The sequence below is a fragment of the Zootermopsis nevadensis genome, unplaced genomic scaffold, assembly GCF_977971745.1.
Source record: "Zootermopsis nevadensis isolate Lab colony 2312 unplaced genomic scaffold, Znev_1.0 Znev_ptg000011l, whole genome shotgun sequence".
Classification (NCBI taxonomy): Eukaryota; Metazoa; Arthropoda; class Insecta; order Blattodea; family Termopsidae; genus Zootermopsis; species Zootermopsis nevadensis.
This window is the reverse complement of record NW_028259143.1, coordinates 14433844-14459116: the sequence shown is the minus strand read 5'-3', so window position 1 is coordinate 14459116 and position 25273 is coordinate 14433844. Positions and strand designations below refer to the sequence as shown.

Genomic DNA, 25273 nt, shown 5'->3' with positions numbered 1-25273 from the left:
TTCTCACTTCTCCCTATGAGCTTTAGATCATTTATATATAGCACGTAAATGATCTCCCTCCTTGTACATTACAGCAAATACCATAAAACGAACTCAGACACATAACGACACGTATTGCAATGCTCGTTTTTCACCATTAAGTGATCAATGTTCTATGTCCGGGACGAAAATTGTGAATGGCAAATGTGCAACGGACAATGTAAATGATGGAAAGAAAGGACAGTATTTACTGACTAAAGTAAATCAGAACTAATATGCACACTGTGCACAATTCCTTGCTTATTTACATTCTTACAGTTGCACCAACCGTAAGATTGAACTCGGAATATCCCTCCGGCAGTATAGTATTTCCCCGCACGATAGCAGCGATTACTAACGTTGCAATGTGTTCAGAAACAGTGATGGTGCGGTGTTTGAGTCAAGGTAATTTCGTACGTTCCTTGTATAATTTAAATCGTTTTGTGTTGTTATTTTGTAATTGTATATTCTTATGTATTCATATGGTTCATAAATTTCTATTCTAGTAACAACTACTGTATAAATTTGCATTGTTTCAGTGATTGCTGATAGATGACACTGTTCTCTACCGTTCGGTATCAAGCGCGGATAACCTAACAAAGAAGTATTTTGAGGTCTGTGATGTGATTGGAGGAGTCTCCGGGACTTCCCGCATTTGTTTGGTTGCATCATACCTGTATCACAAGGATATGTGTTATTACGTAAAGGAGAATGTTATAGTGTTGTCTGGTATTTCCTTAAACTTTGTGCTGTTGTACATACGTGCAAGAAGTGGGAGCAGGATATTTTCTGAATAAAACTAGTGTGTTTAGTTCAGATTGAAAGGTAGGAAGTTGTTTTCGTTTACTATTCCGTTGACGGAAATATGCCCTACCTGACTATTGCTGGGATTCCCATGCTCTCTGCTTAGGTACATGTGGCAGTGGAGTTCGTTGCATATGATTTTGATATCGGTTTTTCCAGTTTTTGAAACTTGTTTTAAATTATAATCGTCGAATGATCCAGATTTTGGATCTGGTACCAAATAGGTGTTGGCTCGTTGTCGACGTTTCAGAGGACTGTGCTGCCATGGATTTCCATTCTGATATAAACCATCTACTTCCCATAATTTTACTTTTTGGCCCTGATAAGATTCAATATGATGCTGAGAACGTGGGCAACAAGCCAAATTCTACACAGGTTTAGCACTCAAAAGTAGTATCAGTGTCTAATGAATAACTGTGAAAACATAAAATCAGGTAAGATTGACTTTGCGAGGGAAAACTGTTGTGTTATGTATGGTGTACATTCATTGGTTTTGTTACTTCGGTTTATTCCATGTCTTTTTAGCAGCTGTCTTTGGCCTTAGGGTGTGATTCAGTTTGCATATTTAGGTTAGGGTGTGATTCAGTTTGCATATTTAGGTTAGGGTGTGATTCAGTTTGCATATTTAGGTTAGGGTGTGATTCAGTTTGCTTATTTAGGTTAGGGTGTTTTGTCATATATTTCTTAACATTAGAGCTGGTTCTGTTTATGGCATTGAGCTGAAATGTCCAAGAATAGATGAAAGTAGATTCCGAAGTACCATTTTTAAATCGGCAAGAAGTCTGCTGCCACAGTCTCGACGTATTCACCAAGTTTTGCTACAGATATGGTAATTTAGCATTTTGTTAAGCAATTCAATGATTGGTTCTGATTGATGCTGTTGGGTTCTGTGAGAAGTAGAAAGCAAAGTACTTTGCAGAGGAGTATATTTTGATACCTGTTTGAGTGATTTTTGTAGTTGATGTACTTCGGTAGTATAGAGCCAATTGGCAGGACAGACAAAGCATTGAATAGTGAGGCACTGAAGAGACTCCGTTAATCTTGATCAAGCATAAATGAAGTGTTTAGTTTGCTGACTATAATGCTTAATGCAGAAGTATGATTGTTGTACAGATGTTAGAGCTCCCGAATTTTACTTACATTTTCAGCTGTTACAAGTTGACTTGATAACAGAACCTACTTTTTGTCTTTGTATTCATTTTCTATTACAAAATAAAATTTGAGATTGCATATACTGGATTGAGCCCATACATGCATTGGTAGGGTGTCGTTACTTTGTCACTCCTAAAATTTCTTGAGTGCCATCTACCCCACATGCACTCCCACGATATGTCACAAGAAGTGCAACTCTGCTGGCACTTGAAAGTCTTTATTATGGCATGTAATATTTTAATATGTAAAATTTTTTCTGTTTCAAATTTATCTGCTGACCCATCAGAGAAGTAAACAATTATTTCAGTGGTGATTCAAATTTTGTGGTTGGGAGACATTGTTGGTAAGTAGATAGGTGTTATGAATGTCCTGTTAACTGAATATTTAGAATTTTTGTTAACTTTAAGTTTTGTTTAATTGTGAACATGGATCTTCTCCCACAAGTAGCTTCTGTCATAAGAAATGGATACATAGCAAACAGATGAGTTTCTGGTGTGAACAGATAGTTGAACTGTGCATACCACTGTTTCTTTAGGTTACCAATTTTTTTGTAGTTATGATTTAATATTTGGTTTTCCGGTTACAATATACAAAATATCTCTCTCTAACAAAAACCCACCCACAATGTACAAGTATTCTGCAGCAGTTGTAGCGTGAAATGTAAATCACATTGTGTACTACTTTGGTGCTGTGGTGTTTGCTAAGGTCTTACAGCCAAGTCAAAATTGTTAGGTTGTGATGGGTAAAAGTTTCATAAAACTGTCCCACTATACGTCATGTAGGCACTTGGGGTGAAAGGAGGAATAGCTCCTACTCATTCTTAACTTCAGCACTAGATATAGGTGAGTGGTCAATACCATTCCCTGGCCGCACTTTATAAATATAAATAAGAATGCTGGCCCGCTCCATGCTATGTAGGTGCTTAGGGTGAGAGGAGGTATAACTTATACCCATTCTTAACCTCAGCACTAGATGGGCGTGGTCAGCTTCATAGCCTGGCTGCATTCTACCCCTTGGAAAAGGGCCCTTTGTGCCCACTGGATAGGAGGCTGGGTGGGTCTCAGAGCCGGTCTGGATGCATAGGCTGGAAGAAAAGTTTTCTGTCCCTGTCAGGATCTAATCCTGTCCATTCAGTTTGTAGTCAGACACTATACTGACGGAGCTGTTTTTAAATTAAACAAAAAATGATCAACAGTAGGAAGACAACAGAAAATAAAACATCACTATTGGCCATTGGTCGAGTGTTACCTAGTAATCTTGATACAAGCGTAGAATTACTTCGTGAAGTCAGTGAACTTACTTACATTGTAAGAGCTACTGGAAATGCTTTTGCTGCTGCTGATTTTGAAATGCAAGTCTCATGAATATTGTGCCCTAACCCCTACTTTATCCATGTTCTGTTTAGCAAGCACAGGATTTTTTTTTTAAATTTCTTACTAAAAGTGGCAGTGAATATGCATACATGTTGGCCTTGGAATTGTAAGTGCAAGAATCTGCCTAATTCTGTAGTAGGTGAAACAGACTAAATGCCTACATTTATGACATAATGGCTAATATTAGCAGCACTTACTAATGAACCTGATGTGTTGAAATAATAACTTGTAAAGAGAGAGAGAGAGAGAGAGAGCACAGGAACAACTTCCTTGGCACCACTTACAATGTAGCTAAGTTGTTTTTATTATATTTATGGAATTATTCGAGTCTTGTGCCAGGATGAACTGACAGCCAAAGGTGAACTGTAGTCAGTGACAGAAGCATGTAATTACATAGGGAGAATCACACTTATATGTGTCTGGCAAGTTTATTTTTTATTCATATCAGTTCAGTGTTAAGTGCTTCTTCACTGAAATTGGTTCGTTATAGAGCTTATTAATATGTGACAGAAGGTACAGGCCTGGTTGAGATGTACAACTTTTGTTTGAAATTTTTATTTCAAAGTAATGAGTATTTAATGAAATTATCAAATAATATCTGACTATGCTGTCTGATTATCTGTAGTGCGATGGTAGATTGTTATGTGCACTATATGACATGTTCATAGTAACAAAGGACAATTTAGATAAGCTCCTTTGTTGTTTACTAACAGCAGACTGCCTTAATGATTGCAATTAGTTTAGAATTTAAATATGATGTCTTTTTTTTTCTAATGTAATGTTTAGCTAATCTACTTGGTCAATTAAATATTACATTTGCAGGCTTTGAGTTTTTACTTTTTGTTGTGTACTTCATTGTAAAATGTTAGATTTATCAGAGAGCTAATTCTGAAGGCATTTTATTAAATAGGTTTGTATTTTTCACGTGTACAATCAAGTTTTACTTTGCAGATATAGCAGTAGAATTGAAGACAAACAATATGAGTAAACAGCAAAAAAGGGGCTCTTCTGGTAAGAAGGATAAAGGTCAAGGAAGAGGAGCCAATAATGTGACAAATTTACAAACTTCTCCACAACATAGTAAAAAGAAAAGTTATGGAAAGAGCCATTCAAAACATTCAGATGAAAGTTACGGACAGAATAGCACAGGACGTGACCAAGAGCAACAAGTACCCATGGCATGTTTGGATACGAACATTGAGAAAGAGGGAACTGTGTTGGAGCCTCGCTATACTGATCTGGTTGTCGCTGGAAATGAAGCATCTGTCACACAAAGTGAACTCTCAAGTCAATCTGAAAATCGCGGAGCAGACAAGCAACTTCTGACAAAGAGTAGTAGCACTTTTGGGTTTGAAATAAGTGCCATATATGCATGTGCTAAATGTAAACGTGAAAATTTACTTCTGAAGGAAATTATAGAGACTCATCCAAAGAGAGAATATTATATACAAAAGTTAAAGGAACAGTACAGTGCACATGCAACAGAATTTGATAGACAAGAGCTTCAGACATCTGAAGGACTGCCAGCAGATGAAGTAGAGTCTAAACCAAAGTCTCACATTGAATCTTGTCAGAAACATTCAAGACAGCGTTTGAACAGTGCTGAGAAAGAAGCCAGTAGTGTGCCTTTTGTGGTAAGTTCAATTTAAATATTTTTGTCAGTCCAAGACAGCAAACACCAGGCATCAGGTCAGCATGACACCTAGAAGGCATGTCATGATGTTTGTTTTCTGAAAGGTTTGTATGTAGAATTCTGTAAGGTAATTGAAATTGCAAGCAAACAGGAGGTGGTGTCATACTGATGCCTATAAAAGTAAAAGTTATGTGATGAGAAGAAAACTACAACATTTTTGCTATTTCCAGATACCATTGTCAGTGTACAAATATGTCTTACCATTTTGTATATTAAACATGTATAGTAGGCCATGAATAGAGAAACAGTCATTTGTTTATTCTGTGAGTGTTTCATGATATTTCTGTGGCTTTATATGAAATTCTTGTTTATTGCAAAATGTTAATTAGATTGAAGATTTGGAATATCTTCTTCCTTGGCTCTACAACCCAGTTGTGGGTCCATGCCGCCTCCTTTTCTGAGGTTTTCTAGTCTCTTAAGTGTGCATATGTGAGTAGTGAGTGACCAGCCCACTGTCTCTGCACAGTTTTTACTCAGTCCTGATTTGACTGCTAGAGCCATCTAATAGTGAATCAGGAGAGACTTGGGTGAGAAATGTAAGCTGAATTTTGCTTACGAAACATCTTGCTTCATGCTCGTAAGGTTCTTTTACATGACGTAAATCTACGACATGGGACTGCCGGCTTCACAGATTTTTATGACCCTTAAAAATCCATCGACCTCGGCTGGGTTTGGTGAGCACACTAACCAGTAGTCCACCGAATGCGACATACAATATATATGAATATACTTATTTTAAACAGTCACTTACATGTCAACATAGACCAGTTCAGTAAAATTGTGTCCAGTGGCTTTAATATGAAACCAACAGCATAATCTAAGTGAAAACTTGATATGCACATATAATGGTGGTAATATGTATTTGTATAGAGGCTAAAACTGATGGTCATAAAACATGTATGACCATGCTATATCTGCGTATGTTCCTCTTGATTTCGGACTTCTTTAGGAACAAAGTAGTATCATTGATTGTGTTCATAATAATACATTTTGGTATCTGGAATTATATTTATTAATTGGATTTTTTGAAAGGTTGTGTTGGTTAATTTTCCTGCTACAATGTCAGGTAAATCATTCCTTCCTATCTTAACCTCATCAGCCTCATAATTTAGAGTTATTCATATTGTTTCCTTAGTCCTTCACTCTTAACAAATAAGTGCCATGAATTCTGAATACCTAGGAAATAAGGAAGAATCTTTTAAGTATGACTCACGTTTCATCTGGTTGCATGTTACAGGATTACGTATCATAGTTTGTCATGTGCTTGTTTGATTACACATGCACCCCATGATGTCTGTGGATGTCTGTGGTATGTTTGTTCTATAGAACCTACATTCATTTACATTACATTTTCATGAAAATCACCCTATGTCTTCAACGTAACTTGACCTGTGACTTGTCTGCTGCAAGCCTTTGAATAATCTCTATTAGCATAAACACTTAGAGCAAAACAAAATTCATCTGTCACTGGCTTCCAGATCTGCAACATTTTGCTTTGAACGCGACTCCCTGTAATTTTATAATCTCATTGTGTAATGTCAATGAAATTTACAAATTCCTTCCCTTTATTTTCTTTTAAAGCTGACATTTATTTTGAGAAATAGTTTATAATGGTCTTGATTTTGTGAATTGTGTAGGCTACTACTAATGATGGTATGAATTTAGCTTTGAATCTCCTCACTCTATTCATCGCCCCTTGTTTCACAGCAGCATTGACAGTGTCTGTTATGTGCTGGAAGCTCAGTTCATATGTGTTTGTAGCAATTATTCAGGATTATCTTTATTGACATTTTCAAAACATTTCATAACACACACCATGGCAGGAATTTCAGAAATTTGAATAATGGAGTAAGCCTAAAAATTCAAAATCCAGAAACTGTGGGTTCTCTGCTGACGATGCTTCCAAAGGTTTGAGCAACAGATTCAGTGTACTGGAAACAGACACATTGGAAGTTGGCCAGTGAAGTCCTGATTTTGATTATGTCCTCATTACGTTTATGCTCATTTGGATGACGTGAGCTGTTGTGAATATTCTGACTGGATGTGGGATTCGTAAATCTTGTTAGGTTCAATGTGTTGTGTTTTTGATGTATAATCAAGTCAAAAAATTTAGTATTTCATTCCTTTTTTCTTATTGTAATTTTTGTAGTAGGGTGTATTGCGTTTCATGTTAATTTGTGTTTTATTTCCATCGATAGCGATAAGAAGGATATCCATGCACCTAAAATTTACAATAAATTATATTTTATTAGTGAATTTTATGCTTGACAATGTTCTAAATGTTGTATGTTTGTTTATGCTATTATTGCTGATGTTGGTCCACCCATTGCTGAGCTATTGTTTTGTTTATAGTATTGCATATCAGATTAGAAGTAATTTTGTTGCAATATAATTTGTAGTATGTTTTGTATGTCATAAACTAAGTTTTCCACAATTTTTTTATATGTTGTGAATTGTGTGTGCTGTATCTTGTGGAATGTTTGTTTATATACAAGTCTTATATAAAATGAATGTAATCTGACATTAGGGTGTTATTTAGATCATTAATTAATTGGAATTATTAATGTATGTATAAGGGAGAATCAGTGTTTTACTGATTTTGTAACAATTTTGCAATGTTGTATGCTGGTGAGTTCTTCCATTTATCTGCTGGTTGAATGGGTATTTTTATGTAGTTTTATTGCATGTAAATTGGGTGCTGTGGGATTCATATTACTCTACTTCCTTTATGTTTATTATATAATATTTTGTTTTTGGAATTGGACCCTAGGATTGGTGTTTGGATTTATAAATTGGTACACTATATGTGTGTAACTGAGAATAATCAAGAATCAACACACCCTCAGGGGGGTTAAAACACTTGACCAACCCCCATCCGGGGGAGTTAGTTTAGTGTCTTATTCAAGTGTTTTAACCCTTGAATGAGCTGTATGACTTGAATGAGTATTATTATTAGTATCAGATTAACTTGTTGGTGTTGGTAACGTCTTCTTTCACTTTTCTTCATTTCTTAAATAGTCTTATGTCGCTGTTTGGAGGCGATGTGCTGCTTCTGGAGCAGTGATCATGCGCCTGTCTTGGTACTTGGTGATCTCGTTGTTGTGAAGCATTATTTGTTTACTCGGCATTGTTGTGGAACACAACAATGCCGAGTATAAAGAAATATAAGTTGACATTGTTGATGACGTCATTTTTTGACGACGACAAATCACGAATTTTTATAGTAGAAGATACGGTGTGAAAACAAGGAATAAGAATCATCTTCATAAATCAGTTGCCAACCTTTTTGTGTTTTCAGAAAGGTGTTTACTGTAGTGGCTTCAAAATCTATTTTTAATATAAAAGATAAATTTAAAGGAGCATTTAAGAGGTGCCTAAATACACAGACATTTATTCTTCTGAGGAATTTCCACTGTTTAAGGACTTGAGAACCTTGTGGAAGTTACTTTACTTACATAGTATAAATCATTAACATATCTGCTATATGGCAGTGGGTTTGAAGTAAATTATTAATATTTCTATGCTAAACCTTTATGATCATTCTGAAGGATATTTATGATGGTGTACTGCTATAGTCTTGGTTGAAATTCTGGACTCTATCCACTGTCTGTTTGTCATAACATGACATTTCAGGGACTGGCTCTGTCATCAGGTAAAATATGGGGGACAAGGGGTTTCTAGCCTGTGGGGTCCCTTAGAAGGAGCTAGTCACCATCACTGGACATCATGTTATGACAAACAACACACGGTGGATAATGTGCAGAATTTCAACAGAATATAAACCTTTATTGTTAAATTATACTCATTTGTGTCTTTTGTATCCTGTGACTTATTCCACGTCTTGTAATTAGATCTATGGAGGGGTGGGGGGGAGAGAGTGAGCGAGCATGTTACTTGTATCATTAAGTCGGTTGAATTATATAATGAGATCAGGTCATATCCTCAAGTCACTGATGTTGATGGTTCCAGAGGGAGCACTTGATAATGGTTAATTGTTACCTAACCTTTTTCCACCTCTTACAAACACTGATTAAATTTAAAATTAAATTGCAGAAATCAGTTGCTGCATATGTAAACATGATGTATTTCTGTTAACAGCAATCAAGATATGATACTCCTATAAATGATCTCCCATGGGATTGGGATGATGACATGATGGATATCAGTGTAGTAGAAAGCAAAGGCTCTACAGGACATTCAAAACATGGAGACGAAGGAAATCGGTTTAAAGGTGCACAACAGTGAGTGTAGTGTATCCATCTATTCAGAAGCATGTTAGACAAGTATTCATTACCAGTGGCTACTAACTTCTAGTACAGAATTTTATGTTTTTTTACTATGAGGACAGAAGTAATGGACTGACACACACAGTTAACAAAATATTTGCATACGTTTCTCATATTTTGCTGTTGCTTCAGGATACTTTGCTGCTTCACGTTATATTTGCTAGTTAGTACATTCCTATTCATAATTTAGAGATGTTAAATGCCCCCTGCAACCTAACATATGAGAATGTACTGTTCGCAACTGTAATCTTAAGACTTGCAAGGAATGCAGGAAGTCTGAAGCGTTTAAGGCTGACGCTATCTTTCCTCCTCCACCCCACTTCCTCACCCCCACAAGTCTCAAGATTACAGTCGTAAACAGTAGTAGATGCTTCGCTGTTTTACATCCAGCATTGCACATTTTTTCCTTCAACGTGGTTTCTTTGTTCATTTACCCGTAAAGTTAAAATATAGCACTCTATATCATGAGCCTATGTACTTCATTCAGTGACTGCATGCGTACCATTTACCTGGTGATTCAAAGCCATACAGCCATGCTTTAAGGGGTTGTTAGGACATCATTTTGAGGAGTAAACAGTTGTCCAGTTCACAACCGTGTCAAAGTTTGGTACTTAGTACTGAATTGTTTATATGTTAATATGGTGGAGCCATTGTTAACCTAACAAGATAGAGCACATGTTGCATTTATGTATGGTTCACAGTACTTTTGATGGCAAAATATTGATAATTGAAATGGGATGGCATGATCTATTAATGCAGAGTATTTTGATATTCCTGTTTTTCATGCCGTGTTTATAATTGTTTGAACCATTTTTTGAGCAGCTGCATTGTTTATGGGGGTCCCATCAACTGGCATCCATGTTCTGATCAGAAGCCACTTGATTTTTTTGCTATGAGTGCATCAAAACACTTTGCTACAGATGTACAAGATTGTGACAAACTGGTTATAGGTGTGGCAGAAATTAGGGGCCAAACTAGACTTCGACATTTCAGATACACATTGTTACTCTCAGCTGTTATTTTTAGTCACTTGCACTGTTTCAGATTGAAACAACCTTTCAAACCAATCATTGCTTCATATACTGCCAAGTCACTGCTGGGATCATAAACTATCTTAGGTTGTTTATTTTGTTACGGCTGGTCTTTGTGCAGATCATCTTAGTGTTCATAGTTATGTGTGCTGCATACCACAAAAGAGTCTTACTGTACGACACATGTCAGTATTATTACCTTGAAAGCGGCAACTTAATTCCAGTGTTCTAAACAACTTCATGTAAATCAATATACAGGTAAACCTAGATTTGCGCCAGGGATGCGTTCCTGGACGAACCGGCGTAAATTGAAACTCTTTTTATAATGTAAAGCAATGGGAAGTCAATGACATGCGTTCCCGGCACCCAAACATTTAAGTTCCTCAAAAATTGACTTCGCCTTATCCGTGATAGCAATTTCAGTCAAGGGAATGTTTTTTCGATTCATGTCATCCACCCATATCGACAGTAATTTCTCCATTCTTCTAAACGTTTACTTCTGCTATAACTCGCTTGTGTTGCACTTACTCTCGTAGCCTGTTGCATTGACTGTTTTATTTTATATGAATTTTTGATTATGGTAGTCTCAGTGGAAGGAGGCAACTTCATACTTCTGCACACATTACGACGGGTATCACCACGTTCTATTCTACGAATTATGTCCATCTTATCTTCTAACGCAATAGACCTATGCAACTCTTTAGCAACACATCCACTTCTCTTACCAGACATGGTGGCTCTTCTACAATTTATAAATATAAAGATTTGCTACTGCAGAATAGTGGTCGAACAACAACACAAACACATTTAGCACACAGTTTTCAGCATATTCAGTGTGTCAACTAGAAGCGAACTGAGCACATTTTTCATTACTCCCTTATCAGGCTGAACGCAAATGCTCACGTGACTGTTGCGCAATGTTGGTGGATTTTTAGGAGATTATCTCGCAACTACTTAGCAATGAGTGCAGGGGTGACAGTATTCATAATTTTTATTCAAAATCAGCTATGTAAGAATTACGATTTAGTATAAGAATCGGTACGAGAAACATTGTAGAACGTTATATATAATAGTAAAATTTTATTTTATTTTTCACTTTTTGACTTGCTGGATTCAAAAGCGGTGTTATTCTGAATCGGCGCAAATTGAACCGGCGCAAATCGAGGTTTACCAGTACTAATATATACTTGAATTTACATAGCAGTGCTCTTCCGCTTTAAATCAAAACTTGTCTCTTGGATAATTGGCCTTCAGGTAGTTGAGAGTCTACTGTATGTGAGGCAGTAACTGGATGTGTATGCAGTGCTAGATTGCAATTAGAATTAGAAGTGCTCTATGGTGCACACCCAACAGATGTAGTACATGACACATCGTACATTGTGGCTGACAGGCTGTGACACTCGACACTGTAAAACATCAAAAACAAGCCTGAATATTTGTCACTTTTGAAGAAGGTGGCAGAAGGATTGCTGGGTAGCGTGGGAGCTGAAATTTCAGAACAGTCACAGTATATCCTGTGGGTAGAGGGAATTTTGCGCACAGATTTCTTGCAACAGAAAACAGAGCAAAAGGCATGGACCAGTTTATGTGTAGAGTGCATGCAGACAAGGGAAAACACGCTGGAAAGGCAGTAAAGAAACATTACTGTGTACTGTCATAGGTGTGTCTTTGGACTGTGTTTTAGAGACTTTCAAGGTTCTTCATACCAGGCCGGATTATTGATAGTAATGCTGCAAAATAGTGAGAGACCCATAGATAAAGTGTTGCAATCTGTTTTACATGCATAAAGTTATAGGTAGTTAATTTTGAAGATTTCTGTCTTCTTGGTTGTTGCGCTGTGTAGTGTGTGTGTGTGTGTGTGTGTGTGTGTGTGTGTGTGTGTGTGTGTATATATATATATATATATATATATATATTCATCGCCCTGATGACGGAGGCAGTATGACCTCTGAAACATTGGTTAACATCGACCAGACTACACAGCGCAACAACCCAGAAGACACAAATCTTCATACTCACCGCTGTGACAACCTCAAATCTTACATAGTTAATTTTGTAAGATTGATAAAATTGGGAGAAGTGTCAGCAGCACTAAATGTCATTGAATATTTTATTATTACTATTTTTTGGTATTGCTATAATATTCACACACTAAGCCGGGTGTTTACATATTTTTGTGTACAGAATTCACAAAAAATATAATGTGTCATTGAAGTTTGAAGGTTTCTGTTTATGTGTAATCATTAAAATTCAAAAGGGACATTAGGTTTTTTCAACCTGATAAATTTTACAGTGTGTATGGACAAAACCACATGTATGGAGAAGCTGAATACCTACTTGAGTCTGAGTTGAAGGATGGGTCACAAAAGATACAGCTTTAAAAATTGAAAGAGAAGTGCAGAAGCTTCTATCCAAGTATGAAGCAGGGGTTTCTACTGAAAAACACAAATTAACCCCATAGCCTAGGAACTGACACATCTATGTGGATTGCGAAAAATTCATGAAAAGAATATTCCTCAGAGACCAGTAGTAAGCTCCTTTGGCTTTCCATGATTTTCTGTGGCTGGTTTTTGTTCCTTTAATCTCATTTCTGAAAGAAACGACTTCGGTCTTCACATAATTTTTTTATAGTGATTAGTTGCACTTACCAGCACTTGAATTGAAGACTTTTTTTAGTTTTGACTTTTCCTAATCATTTTCCTGGTTTCAATGCATAAAAATGCCAATTTTGGAACAAGTTGTTTTATCCATTCTTGAGCTGCAAGCTTACATATATGTTGAGTCACACAACCCATATTAAAATATATATCTTTGCTTGAAAGTGCAAGGATGTCTTTTTTCACCAGCATAGTGACTAATTGTTGAACATTGCCTGGCATCTCACTTAATTTGTCAGAATGTGTTTAGGGATTCTCCTGTGCCAAACAAATCAACAATATTGAGCTGTGCATTTTAGATGTCACTGCAGGAATTATTCACCAGGCTTCATCAGACATGAGTAAAAGAGAAAATGGATGCATTGCTGAGCATGGTGTACATTTCCAACACTCTGAAAACACGATAGACATTTGCAGCATTTTTTAACATTTCTGATTTCAGTGTAATTCATTTTTTTAACAAATAGAATGTGCCAGGAATGTATTGCATGACTTTTTAATGACTCTGTATAAGATGTGTTCTAAATTTTTAATGCCAAATTGGATATGTAGGTATCATCTCTTACAGATGGTTTGGGTTACAAAAGAGATACATGGGCCAGTATAACATTTATGAATTACCTGCTGCAGATGATGATCATAAGCAGGTTTTATAAGTGGCATTTTAATGTTATTTCTGTTGGGGCTTGAAACTAGTATGAGCAGGGAGCCCAACAGTGTAGGCTTTTGCCCTCCTTTCACCTGAAGACAAGTAGTACCAGTGTTCAAAACATGGTCTTAGTTACACCTAGACAATTGATAAAGTCCAAGAAAACAATTTTACACGATGTATTTCTATCTTGTTCATCAATCTGACTGCAAAAACTTTTAAGCATGCAGTTTAGGGTCATTTAATTATTGTCCAGACTCGAATTGTTACTTGTAAAAGCATGTAAACCTTAAGAGACCTGAGTTAACATTTATCTTTTAGGGATAAGGGTTTCAAACTCTTGTACTGTGGGACTGATGGTCAGACTTGTTAATGCTGTGGTGGTATGCTACTGAGAGAGAGAGCCAACTGAAGCATGCAAAAGCAACAGTGCACAGTTGATGATACACAAGCATTAATAATTTTTGGAAAGTTCAGACATGTGGTACACTTCAGCTTCCTCTGTATTTGAGCTAATTGTAATATGAGATTTAGTACTCTTTCTGAAGTTTGGTTACATGCGTTCCACTCCTGTAATGTGAGAGTGCAGTTACCGGTCATGAACCACATTCCAAGACGTATTCTGTGCACATTTAAAGTTTTAGAAGACACTAGAAGACCCACAGTATTGCAATACAGAATTTTTATACGAAGTACTATCCATAAATTTACTTTAGTGTATTAAAGAAGGGAGGTTTGTAGGATTTGCACTGCTCAGTACTATTGTCCTAGTAACATTTCACCACTGTATACAAAGTATGAGCAATGTGTACGTGTAATAATGGAGCAAAGTTAATTCTTTTTGGTGAGTACTTCTTAGCCATCCCATTCCATAAACCAAACCTTAATGAGTTGAGTCAAAATCACTATGTTTAGTGCAGATACTAAGAAATCTGATGCAGGTTGTGAACTTGGAACCAGTGCAATGATCTTGAACCAGTTTGGCATTCCAGAACATTTTTCCTCATATTTAATACTACAACATTTTTGACTCTGGTAACACGTCATACATTTAGGTTTGTTATTCATGATAGATTTAACTCTTTAATATTCAAAACTCAATTAGTATTTAAAAGTGCAGCTTTTACCTCCAAACAGCCAACAAAAGAAAACAAATGTAATTACTTTAATAACCTTCGTGAAAATATTTGTTATTTATTCTGAGAACCAACTGAAACCCACGGACTCTGTAAGCGCCGTGTATAAATATAAATTTAACTTTCACTAGTGATACAGCTACCAGGTGACTTCCAAAGGGTTAAAAAAAAATTGCACATTAGAGAAAGGAAGGAGTGTTTGTGTCTGATGTAGCTTTCTCCGGTCCCTAATAGAGAGTGTGATGAAAGTGGAGGAAGTGGAAGTAGGCAGATGAATAAAAGAAGAGACAGAGACAACCGCAGCAGAGAAGGGGAAGAGAGGAACTACAAGAAAGGAAGTCAATGTGATGACAATCGCAACTGGAGAGAACCAGACAGCAGAAGTCGGTGTCATAATGCAGATGATAGAGGTAATAAACCATTTAAGATTTTAAATTGAAAGTTCCTGCTACTATAAGAACAACATATAGCAAAAGTGGGATTTGAGGTCTTCATGCTGGTGACAATTTATGTTTCTGTCTTCTGAGATGAGACTCACCCTGCACTTTTGGCTGGTTACTACATTTTGAAGGAATCTTCCATTTTTGGGGTAATGTTGGTAACCACTTACTAATTTACAGACTGTCGTAATGCAAAAGATCAGTCTTGTAGCAGAAGTGATCATGTTTTGAGTGATCAGATTACTTCCTCTGAATATAATGATTAATTTCAAAAGTATTATCAGCTATTTTTAAAAAGTGCATACATTTTTGTTTAGAGCTCCCCATTGTATCTTCACATACTGCACATTGGTTTGGGTGTCGGGTGGTGAGGGGCTTAAACTCCCCATGGCCACCACCACCACCAGTAGAGCACTAACTCTGAACTAAAATTCAAGTCTCGTTATTTCTTGCATATGAGATATCTGTTTTGGGTGGTTACATTTCTCTGGCCAAAAACAAAAATATAAAGAAATTTTACCAATATAGAAGGACAGGAAAGAGAGGGAGACTCCCCATTAGGTGGGTTGATAGTGTGGAACAAGATCTTCAAGCTCTTGGAGTCCAGTGATTGAAAAGGAAAGCCGTACATAGGGACCAATGGAAGCGCATTGTTGGGGCGGTCAAGGCCTGTAATAGGCTGTGGAACCCATGATGATGATGATATGGAATGTGGCTTCTATAAAACACATGGTCAGTTTTTGGTTCTTTCTGATGCACTTAAAATTTCCAAAAATGTTAACTTTTCTTCTAGAGAGCCTGTTTCCTTCAGGGGGCTGAGTATTTGAAAACCATTGAGTGCATACAGATGAGAGAGAGAGAGAGCACACGTGTGCGTGTGTATATATTTTCTTTTTGACATTGTAGGGTTTTTTCCAGGTGGAATGGGTGGTAGCAGTAGGTTTAGAGATTACAAAATAGTTGAGGAAATTGATGGCAACCTCTTTGAAGCCCCTAAGGAATACTCTCTGGCCCACTGTGTTGCAGCTGACATGAGAATGGGAAGTGGTATAGCTGTGACTTTCAGGTACAGAAACACTATTAATAATCTCCAATATTTGAGAGTAGCGCTGTAATATACTCTATATGGAAAATAGTACATAAGTTTGGAAGTTAAATGCATGCTATTATTTAAGTAGGTTTTAGACATTTCCATGCATAACAATGATACACTGAATTAAAATACCATCAACACATCTTTTTTACTATGTAAGACTTGAGGTTCTCACAGCGGTGAATATGAAGATTTCTGTCTTCTGGGTTATTGCGCTGTGTAGTCTGGTCGATGTTAACCAACGTTTCAGAGGTCATACTGCCTCCGTCATCAGGGCGATGAATATGACCTGATGACGGAGGCAGTATGACCTCTGAAACGTTGGTTAACATCGACCAGACTACACAGCGCAATAACCCAGAAGACAGAAATCTTCATCTTTTTTACTGCTGAATCACATTCCTTCACTGGATGTTTCACTGTACTATGCACAGCGTCATCAGCCAGAACATATGCACTATGAACTCGGGTCACTTTGACTAGTGCATGTGTATCATATATCATGCATTCACTTATGTTGTCATTAAAGTACATAGTTGGGTAGTAAGAAGTAAAATTAATAATTGTTTTCTGTGAAGTCTCTGTTATATGATGAATTGCATACAGTGAAATCTCTTTCGTGGTTTATATCATTCCTGTGTTACCAATTCATAGGAAGGGTGAAAAAACTGTAATAATAATCTCTCTTATTATCTGCCTACAAAATTTTATCCAACATTATTCTGATTAGGCTGACTCCATATGCCGATGAAATTACTGGAGATCATCAGTGTGGGTTGTCATAATAGATCTACAACTGATAACATTTTCTACATTTGCCAGATACTACATAAAAACTGGGAATACAATTGGACAGTCCATCAACTATTTATAGACTTCAAGAAAGCTTGTGGCTCAGTTAAAAGAGTAGCTCTTGACAGTATTTTGCTTGAATTTGGCATATCTAAGAACCTAGTCAGGCTAATTAAAACCTGTTTCAGTATAACCTCTAGCAAAATTTGTGTAAGTGAACATTTGTCTGAAACAAGACATGCCCTGTCACTGCTGCTTTTCAGTTTTGTCTTGGAATATACCATGAGGATAGTCTAAGAAAATTAGGGCAGTTTGGAATTGAATGAGACACATAGGCCTTTGGTCTATTCTGAAATTAATCTGCTGAGCGTTAATATAAATACTATAAAAGTGAACACAGAAACCCTCTTGAGGACTAGTAGGGATGTTGGACTAGTAATAAGTGCAGAAAAGACAAAGTATATGGTCATGTCCCAGCATCAGAATTCAGGACAGAACCAGAATATAAGGATAGCTAATAAATTGTTTGAAAATGTGACACTAACAAGTCAGAATGGCACTCAGTATGAAATCAAGAGCAGATTAGATTCAGGGAATGCTTGCTATCATTCATTCCAAAATCTTTTGTCCTGTCTCATGTAAAAAAAAAAGCACTAAAGAATAAAATATACAAAAGTGTAATTTTGCCATTTGTGCTGTATGGGTGCGAGGGAGATGGGTAATGGAGAAATTTGCATAATGATGAGCTTCATGGCCTGTACTTCTCACCTGATACTGTTAGGGCGATTACATTGAGTCATGGTGGGTGCGTCATGCAGCACACATGGGGGGAGGGTAGAGACTGCTGGGAAGACCTAGGCATAGGTGAGACGATAACATTTAGATAGACCTTAGGGAAATAGGATTTGATGGAGCGAACTGGATGCAGCTAGCGAAATTTTGTTAACACAGTGATGAACATACTGCTTCCATAAAGAAAATGGGCTGTTCTTTGGCAAACCAAGTATACAATTGACTTTTCAAATAATTTTCCGCACCATAGAGTGAGTGAGTATGTATGTATGTAGAGAGAGAGAGAGAGAGAGAGAGAGATCAGTCCAGTGTACAATATAACTAATGTAGCCATGTGCAACCAAAATATATGGTTATCAATTTCCTAAAATATGGCTTACTGTACAAAAATTTGGTACGTAAAAAAAGACTTCATTAATGTCTGCTGCTTTTATTTGCATATATAACAAACTTTAGCTGAGAAATTATCTAGAACAGTTCACACCACTGTACAAGGTGTGACAATCATGTTCCTGGAAAACCTAGATATATGTCACATCGAATAATGAGTGAGCATTAACTGAGCAGCGACGTGTTATGTGTCGGTAGTGGCAAATAAGGCAGTAGTAGTGAAGCAGTGGCAGAGTTATTATACAAGTTTGTGTTTTTTGTCTCAGTGGAAAAATGAGTGATAGGTTGTTGGAACAATGCATTAACATAAAATTTAGTGCAAAGTAATGCAAAAGTGTGAGTGAAACTCTACAGATGTTAACAGAGGCTTATGGTACTGATGCTAAGAAAAAGACCAAACAGATGAAAATGTGGAAAGAACAAGCTTGTTGAACAAGGTCAATCAGTGAACCAGCATTGTTATCGGGAAACATTGGCAAGGGTACATGAGGCTATTCATTAGAGGAAACCTGTGTTTCCATCTTTTTGAAACATTTCACGTAATATACTCTGCTCTGAATTAACTATGTTGTTGTAGTGACATGTGAATTAATTTTAATGTTCAGAAAGAAAATGGTTGAATTAATAAAGTCAGGAAGTGTTCTGCAGGAGTGACATAGGATTTTCTGATCTTGTAAAAGTGTAATCAGTAGAAAGTTACAGTTGGATGCTTCCAACATCAACACATGCCAAGTGAACAGATTGTTTTGAGAGTGCATTTTATACTATTGAAATTATGACAAGCCAAAATAGTCCATTTTAAATTATTTAGAGTATATCACAACATTGTTTCATTTGGGAGTAAGTGGCAGAATATTTGCTTGTATTTGCAAACTCTATCTAGAAATATGTTTCAAGTAAATCTCCTTATATCTTAATTGCGTCATGCTTGTGTTCTTCAATACAATACTTTTATTCACCGTCTTTACACAAGCTTATAGATTGTTAAAATCACATAAAATTATAACATTTCAACATTTGATATTGTTACATTAGTAGCCAGGATCACGATATGAAAATTGATTTTGCAGATTTAAGGCATCCAGGCGCAGCCCTCAAAATTAAATGGAAGAAGCCTGGAGGTTAAACAAATAAAATCTAACGGGTAGAACAAAATCAGTATACGCAGAGCAGCAGATGCAACAGTTTTTAATTTTGATTGACAGACCTGACGATGATGGAATGAACATCGAAACATGTCGTCATTTTAAAATGTAACAATATCAAATGTTGAAATGTTATAATTTTATGTGATTTTAACAATCTATAAGCTTGTGTAAAGACGGTGAATAAAAGTATTGTAAGTAAATCTCCTTTTTCTGCAGACAAACTTTCAGAAGAGTTCCTGAACTGTTGCAGCAAGGGGCAGGTGTTGGTCAGGTTGCTGTCCTGGAGCATGAGGGTCGATTCATTTACTATCTTGTAACTAAGAAATATAGTAACGAAAAGCCTTCTTTAAGTGACCTGGTTTCTTCACTGAAGAAAATGAGAGATCATTGTGTTTCATCTGGTGTGAAACAGCTTGCTATGCCAAGAATTGGCTGTGGATTAGACAGGTTGGATTGGGGTAATGTGAAACGAAAGATTGAAGAAATATTTTCTGATCTTGACATCAGAATAACAGTTTACAACTTCAACCAGGTGAGATTACATTGGCTAGTTCTATTTCTGTAGTTCATATTAAAATAATGTGCTTGGTAAGCTGGTATATGGATACGAGTTCAGGTAGATAAGCAAGTCAGCAAGTGTGTGCATAGCACGACTGTTAAGATGTGTTAAGAACACTGCTCACATCTTGGTAACCATGGAAATTTGTGCAATATTAGTGTAAATTTCTTATTTATTTTTATCTCATTTGTCTTATTACCTCGTTGGTAAGCATGGCAACAAAAGTAATGATGGTATTGATGCTGACTGCAGTAGCCATGGGAGCCAAGGGAACTGTAATAACCATGTCATGACAATTTCACAAAAGGATCATCCTACCACCTTACTAGTTTGAGCATCCATCATCTTGGGGATTAAAAAGTGCAAAGTAGTTGTAGCATCCAGTGGTATAACATCCATGCCAGATTTAATGAAAATTAATTCGGTCATTATAGGGTTACTATATGCTTAAGGATGATGGGTGTGGGGTTGATAACCCCGCCCTGTAAAATGTACCTTGTTCGAAAAATCAGATGAAGCAATTGCTGGATGGACTCATTCACGGCGGACTGGCAAACGGATTGTCTCTGAATGAGGAAGAATGGAAGAAGCTTTTGAAGAAGGCCAGGGCTCACACAGGGCTGTAGAGCTAATGATGATGACTAAATTTATAGTTCTTCAAGGAACTCCAAAAATGGTGTGACATCACATTGCTGTATGTTGACTAGTGCCCATCTCTGACAGCATTACATTAACTCATAATCTTTATATCCCTGATGGTGGAGACAGCTCATACCTCTGAAACATCTGAAATCAGCAATGACCTCTTCCACTAGTTTAAACACAATATTATTATACTGACTAGTGGTCTGCTGGTTACCTTACTAAATGGTATTGGGCTTAGTCCCAGTTCCAATTACAAACTCGGTTGTAACGAGATCCAAGGGACCAAGGAAGAGTGCTCGTTACAACCGTTACTCGTTATATCCGTTATTATAGCTGTATGTTACTTTCGCTGAATGTTTCATACTGATACAGGAAAATTGCATTGGGTAGCTTGCCAGGTAGTTTCTCTCCCTTGGTATTCTGATAATCCATAACATTATGGAAGAGATAGAAAAGACGATTAAGAGATTGGAGAAAAAACAAAAAAGTCAATGTCACGTGCATCCACAGAGTAGGACACGCACTATTCAAATGACACAGTGTTGTAGGAGAATCAATCTGCCCTCCCCAGTCATGGGTAACAATTTAGATCACTATACATTTGCCCTGATACCTGAGAGCTCCCATAGGTCCTCAGGACCCCTGCCACGCAGGGTCTGCGAGGATTTCTGCTTCACCACAGGAACGAGGACAGTGCGTAGTGAGTAGTGTACCTCACTAAATGGGATTCTGAGAACGGAAATCGAACCAAACCTACTATGAATGTCAACTATATATCATTAAAAGAGTTAGAAATTGCTATTGGCAGGGATGTGGAAAGATATGGGGAAAATGTCTTGAACGGGCAAACACAGGTTCATACATCATACTTGCAACATAATATGCTCTTGAACTTTTACCCCGTGTGACTGTTTACAGAAGCATTTCACACCCATGTTCACTGGACCTTTTTGACTTGTACTGACATCCTGAAGCTCTGCTGTCATTTATGGCACAATTTAGAAACATTCTGTACAAAGAGAGTGTGTGGGCACGTGCATATGTGCATAAAAAAATGAAATTATAAGGATCATAACTGTTACTAAAATTGTTGGTTTTCGTTTTTCAGCCCGAGAAAGCTGATGACAGTCACAATTCAAGAAGTAAAAGGTCTCTTCCAGTTACACATGTACGCTATAATTTGGCTTCGGTTGCGAAAGATACAGCTCTTGTATTTTTTGGCAGTGAAGATGGGGATGTGGATGAATGTGGGAAAGATCTCGACAAAAAGTTTAACTTTTTACTGGATTATCGAAAACAACCTAAAACAGTCGGTGGTGTCATTCGTTTGGTCAAGAAGGATGAAGTTCTGTATGGACTTATAGTCAGAAAGAGAAAGGATGATGCATTCTCTTACATTCATTTTGAAAAATGTCTGTGTGATTTACGGAAACAACTAAAGAAAGATGATTTGTGGTATATTGGGGTTGAGGCATTTTGTGCAGAAGATGTTCCTTTAACAGTGGAAAAGATCATCACTGTTATGAAAAATATTCTTACAACTACTGATGTGGAACTTTATGTTTGTTGGCCAAAACAGTTTGAACATCACCATAGGTGGGATGATGAAATGAAATGATCATAACACGTGGAGAGTGGTAATAAAGGATGAGTGATGAATGGGACACCATCATGCTCAGGAAAACATAAAAATTTGTTCTGAAAGTAATGCATTCTGGCTTTGTGGAACGTGTTTCAAAATCCCTTGCTGAAAGTATTAACTGTATTAGGCAAATTGTTGATTTTGCCTTTGTTAAGGTGAGGAATCCACAGTGGCCACTTACGTGTTTCTCTCTGTCTTGTGTCTGTTTCCATCGTGCCAGCCAGGCTGTGACATTCCCCCCACTCTTGGTTCCCAGGCCTTTGCCTGATTTTGACTCAATTCCCACTGGTCAGGCCAAGACTTTGCCTCGACTGTCGGTCTCGTATAACTCGGACTGTTTCCATGTGTGTGTCTTACTCTTTGCCCTGATGGTGGAGGCAGTAAGGACTTCTGAAGCGTTTGTAAACTTTACGAGATTCCACAGCACTACAACCCAGAAGACAGCCATCTTTGAAAGGTTCGTGTTTTAACTCGCCAGTTTTTCCAGTGATTTTTGTAGCAGTAATTTATGACTGTTGAAGTAGTTAGACGCAGTACCAAATATTTAGATATGTAGGGGCTGAAAATATTAAGTGATCTTTAAATATTATGTACACATTGTGCTGAAGGATCTAATGGACATTTTTTATTAAGTTCACACTGAGAAGCAATATATGAGCCTATTTCCATGTGTTCGTGTGTTTTCCTCCTATACCTTTCCTGAAAGTCTCTTTCCCTCATTTTATCTTTATTCAAACAAGCTTTCTTCATGTTGTCACTTTAAAAGGGGTTTCCTCTGTCTGTTTACTTTGACTCTTTGTCCTCTTCAAGCAAACTATCTTTTGGTGTCATTTGTATGTGGGATATCATGGTTCATCTACCAGCTAGGACCTAACCAAAGTTGTAGTGTAACTTTGGGAGCCTTATATCAGTTGTTCCCACCAGAAGCGCCACATCACCAGAGCATGTCCAAAACTAACTCCTGATCTATAGTTCGTATTCAGTAGGTCAGGTGTACTTTATCTGCATGTTTTTTTTTTTAAATTTGCAGTGAAACCTCAAAATTATAATTGTTCCCTTTAAAGTATGTCTGTGGTCTACATAAAGCCACAAGTGATATGAAAAATTTAGGACTCTTCAATTTCACTTTGTGGAGGCTCTACTGTTTGCAGATATAATTGATATTTTGCAAGTGCATATAAAATAGCAGCTGGTATACTTTCAGCAGTTCGTTATTAACCATAAATGTATGAATTTCATCTGTATGACTTCCATGCATGAACACATTCAGTAGTGTATTTTGCCTTCTTTAATTGATAATGCTTCTCTATGAATATAATAAAGATGGGTAAGCTGGTAGGCCTTGTACGCAACTGTGTTTTGGAATTGTCTTCCGCTCATCAGTCGTCTGTTAATATGTCATTGACTTCCTGTTTCTGAGTCATTTCAAGTATAGTAGAGATTTAATAATATATTTATTCCTGTAGATGTTAATGCCCATTTTTGAGTCTTGAAATAGTAAAGTGTGTTTCTGAAGAGATGGTTAGCAGTGTTGTTCTGTCCTTTGGTATTTACTCTGGGTGCCATGACTCGTCAAAATAACTGATGCAATGGGGAACATCATCAATTTAAACCCTGTTGTAATGTTTGTAGGAGGAAACCCCTTCCTTATGTGATCATTGTGTCTGCTGGTAGCTTGTAATGGAGAATAGTTTACCAAGGCAAGGTTGGTGATTAAAATGGAGTAAGCATTGCATTGAATTTGAAATGGTATGGTACATTGATTTTTGCCTTCATTTGATTAGTTCTAATTTCATGAGATTGATGTTTTGACACTGGTGAGTTTGAATATGGCTGTCTTCTGCATTATCTATTAACCACTTAAATAAAAATACCTTGTAAACTTCATAAAGTTAATGCCTTCAGAAATTTTGAGAAGGTATATTATGTTCTATCTTGATTAATTTTGTGTCAGAAAAAAAATTAAAATATTTAAACCTCAAAGTATGAATATTTGACATCTATATGCATTTTGTAATGATATGAAACAGAACTTTTTAGTATCAAGCACTTCTTTATTATCTTTAGTTTGTATTTTATACTGCTATCAACTGTTCTGGTTCATTAGTAGATTATAGCCTACTGATACAAGAACTCTGAAGTGAGGAAAGATTGTTGTAATCACAGTAGTGTTTCTTTTTAAATAAAAAAGTAATTACCAGTTTACTTTGTTTTCTAAAAGAAAAGTTACATCACTTCTGTAACTGGGATCTTTTATGTTTAACCTATGCATTACTTATCTAATAAAGGAATGCCCATATTTTTATTAGTGGAACATTTTTGAATGTATTTTCCAGTTTTAATTCCTCAAATTGTAGGCAGTTTGAGAAGGGCTTTGATTCATTATAGATTATTTTTTTCAACTGTTTTAATTAAGTTTGTAGTTATCTCTGAAGAAATTTTTTAGATACAGTTCTTTTATTTTATCTATTTCATATTGAGCAGTGTTGGACACAGAATTTGGAAAGGAGTGAAAGTGTCTCATTGATATGTTTTCTTAATTATAGTTCCCTGTTCTAACATCTGACTTTTGTCTATTATGAAGAATTTGCTGTGTCTTGCAAGGACATGTTACTTTCAGAACCCAGTTTGTTCCAGGTAGATGATTTCATATGGTGTCTGAAATTATAAATTATTACAGACATGTAACAAAATTTTCAACTACTTGAAATATATTTTGCATGCAGGTTTAGTTTATTCTGGAAATGCTTATTTAAGTTATGGTACATTCTGTACTGATCAGTTGCTAAGCAGTGTACTGCACTAGAACTGTGTGATGCAGCACTGTACTTTGTAGTATTTTTTCTAAATGTAGATCATATTAAAAATATAAGAACTATGTAATCACACTGTATAAAAAACTATCAAATTAAAATATCACTAATTTATATTGACTAATATTGTGATCTAAAACTCCCTTTGCATCTGAGTAGC

The 25273-nt window shown here is 36.5% G+C and overlaps 2 protein-coding genes and 1 long non-coding RNA gene across 6 annotated transcripts in view; 1 reads left to right on the top strand and 2 right to left on the bottom strand.

Annotated features, from left to right (window-relative positions):
• Window positions 1-25273, bottom strand: part of LOC110835607 (uncharacterized) — a 90173-nt gene that overhangs the window by 63775 nt on the left and 1125 nt on the right. The gene's annotated exons all lie outside the window — the stretch shown is intronic.
• Window positions 354-25227, top strand: LOC110835609 (uncharacterized). 4 transcript variants are annotated; one of them, XM_087346889.1, is made up of 9 exons: window positions 355-423; window positions 558-843; window positions 2261-2317; window positions 4299-4981; window positions 9139-9281; window positions 15034-15209; window positions 16158-16305; window positions 19671-19986; window positions 21767-25227. In XM_087346889.1, the coding sequence occupies exons 4-9, from the start codon at window positions 4328-4330 to the stop codon at window positions 22274-22276; spliced, it is 1947 nt and encodes a 648-aa protein (XP_087203015.1). In that variant the 5' UTR covers window positions 355-423; window positions 558-843; window positions 2261-2317; window positions 4299-4327; the 3' UTR covers window positions 22277-25227. The 4 variants fall into 4 exon arrangements, with proteins under 4 accessions (XP_087203017.1, XP_087203015.1, XP_087203014.1 ...); XM_087346891.1 differs by lacking the exon at window positions 2261-2317 and having other exon boundaries at window positions 354-423; XM_087346890.1 differs by lacking the exons at window positions 355-423; window positions 558-843 and adding an exon at window positions 895-1256.
• On the bottom strand, window positions 9138-21770 carry LOC147874139 (uncharacterized). The gene is made up of 2 exons (XR_015534651.1): window positions 20509-21770; window positions 9138-11763 (listed from the first exon to the last, which is right to left on the bottom strand). It is a non-coding gene; the product is annotated as an uncharacterized LOC147874139 (long non-coding RNA).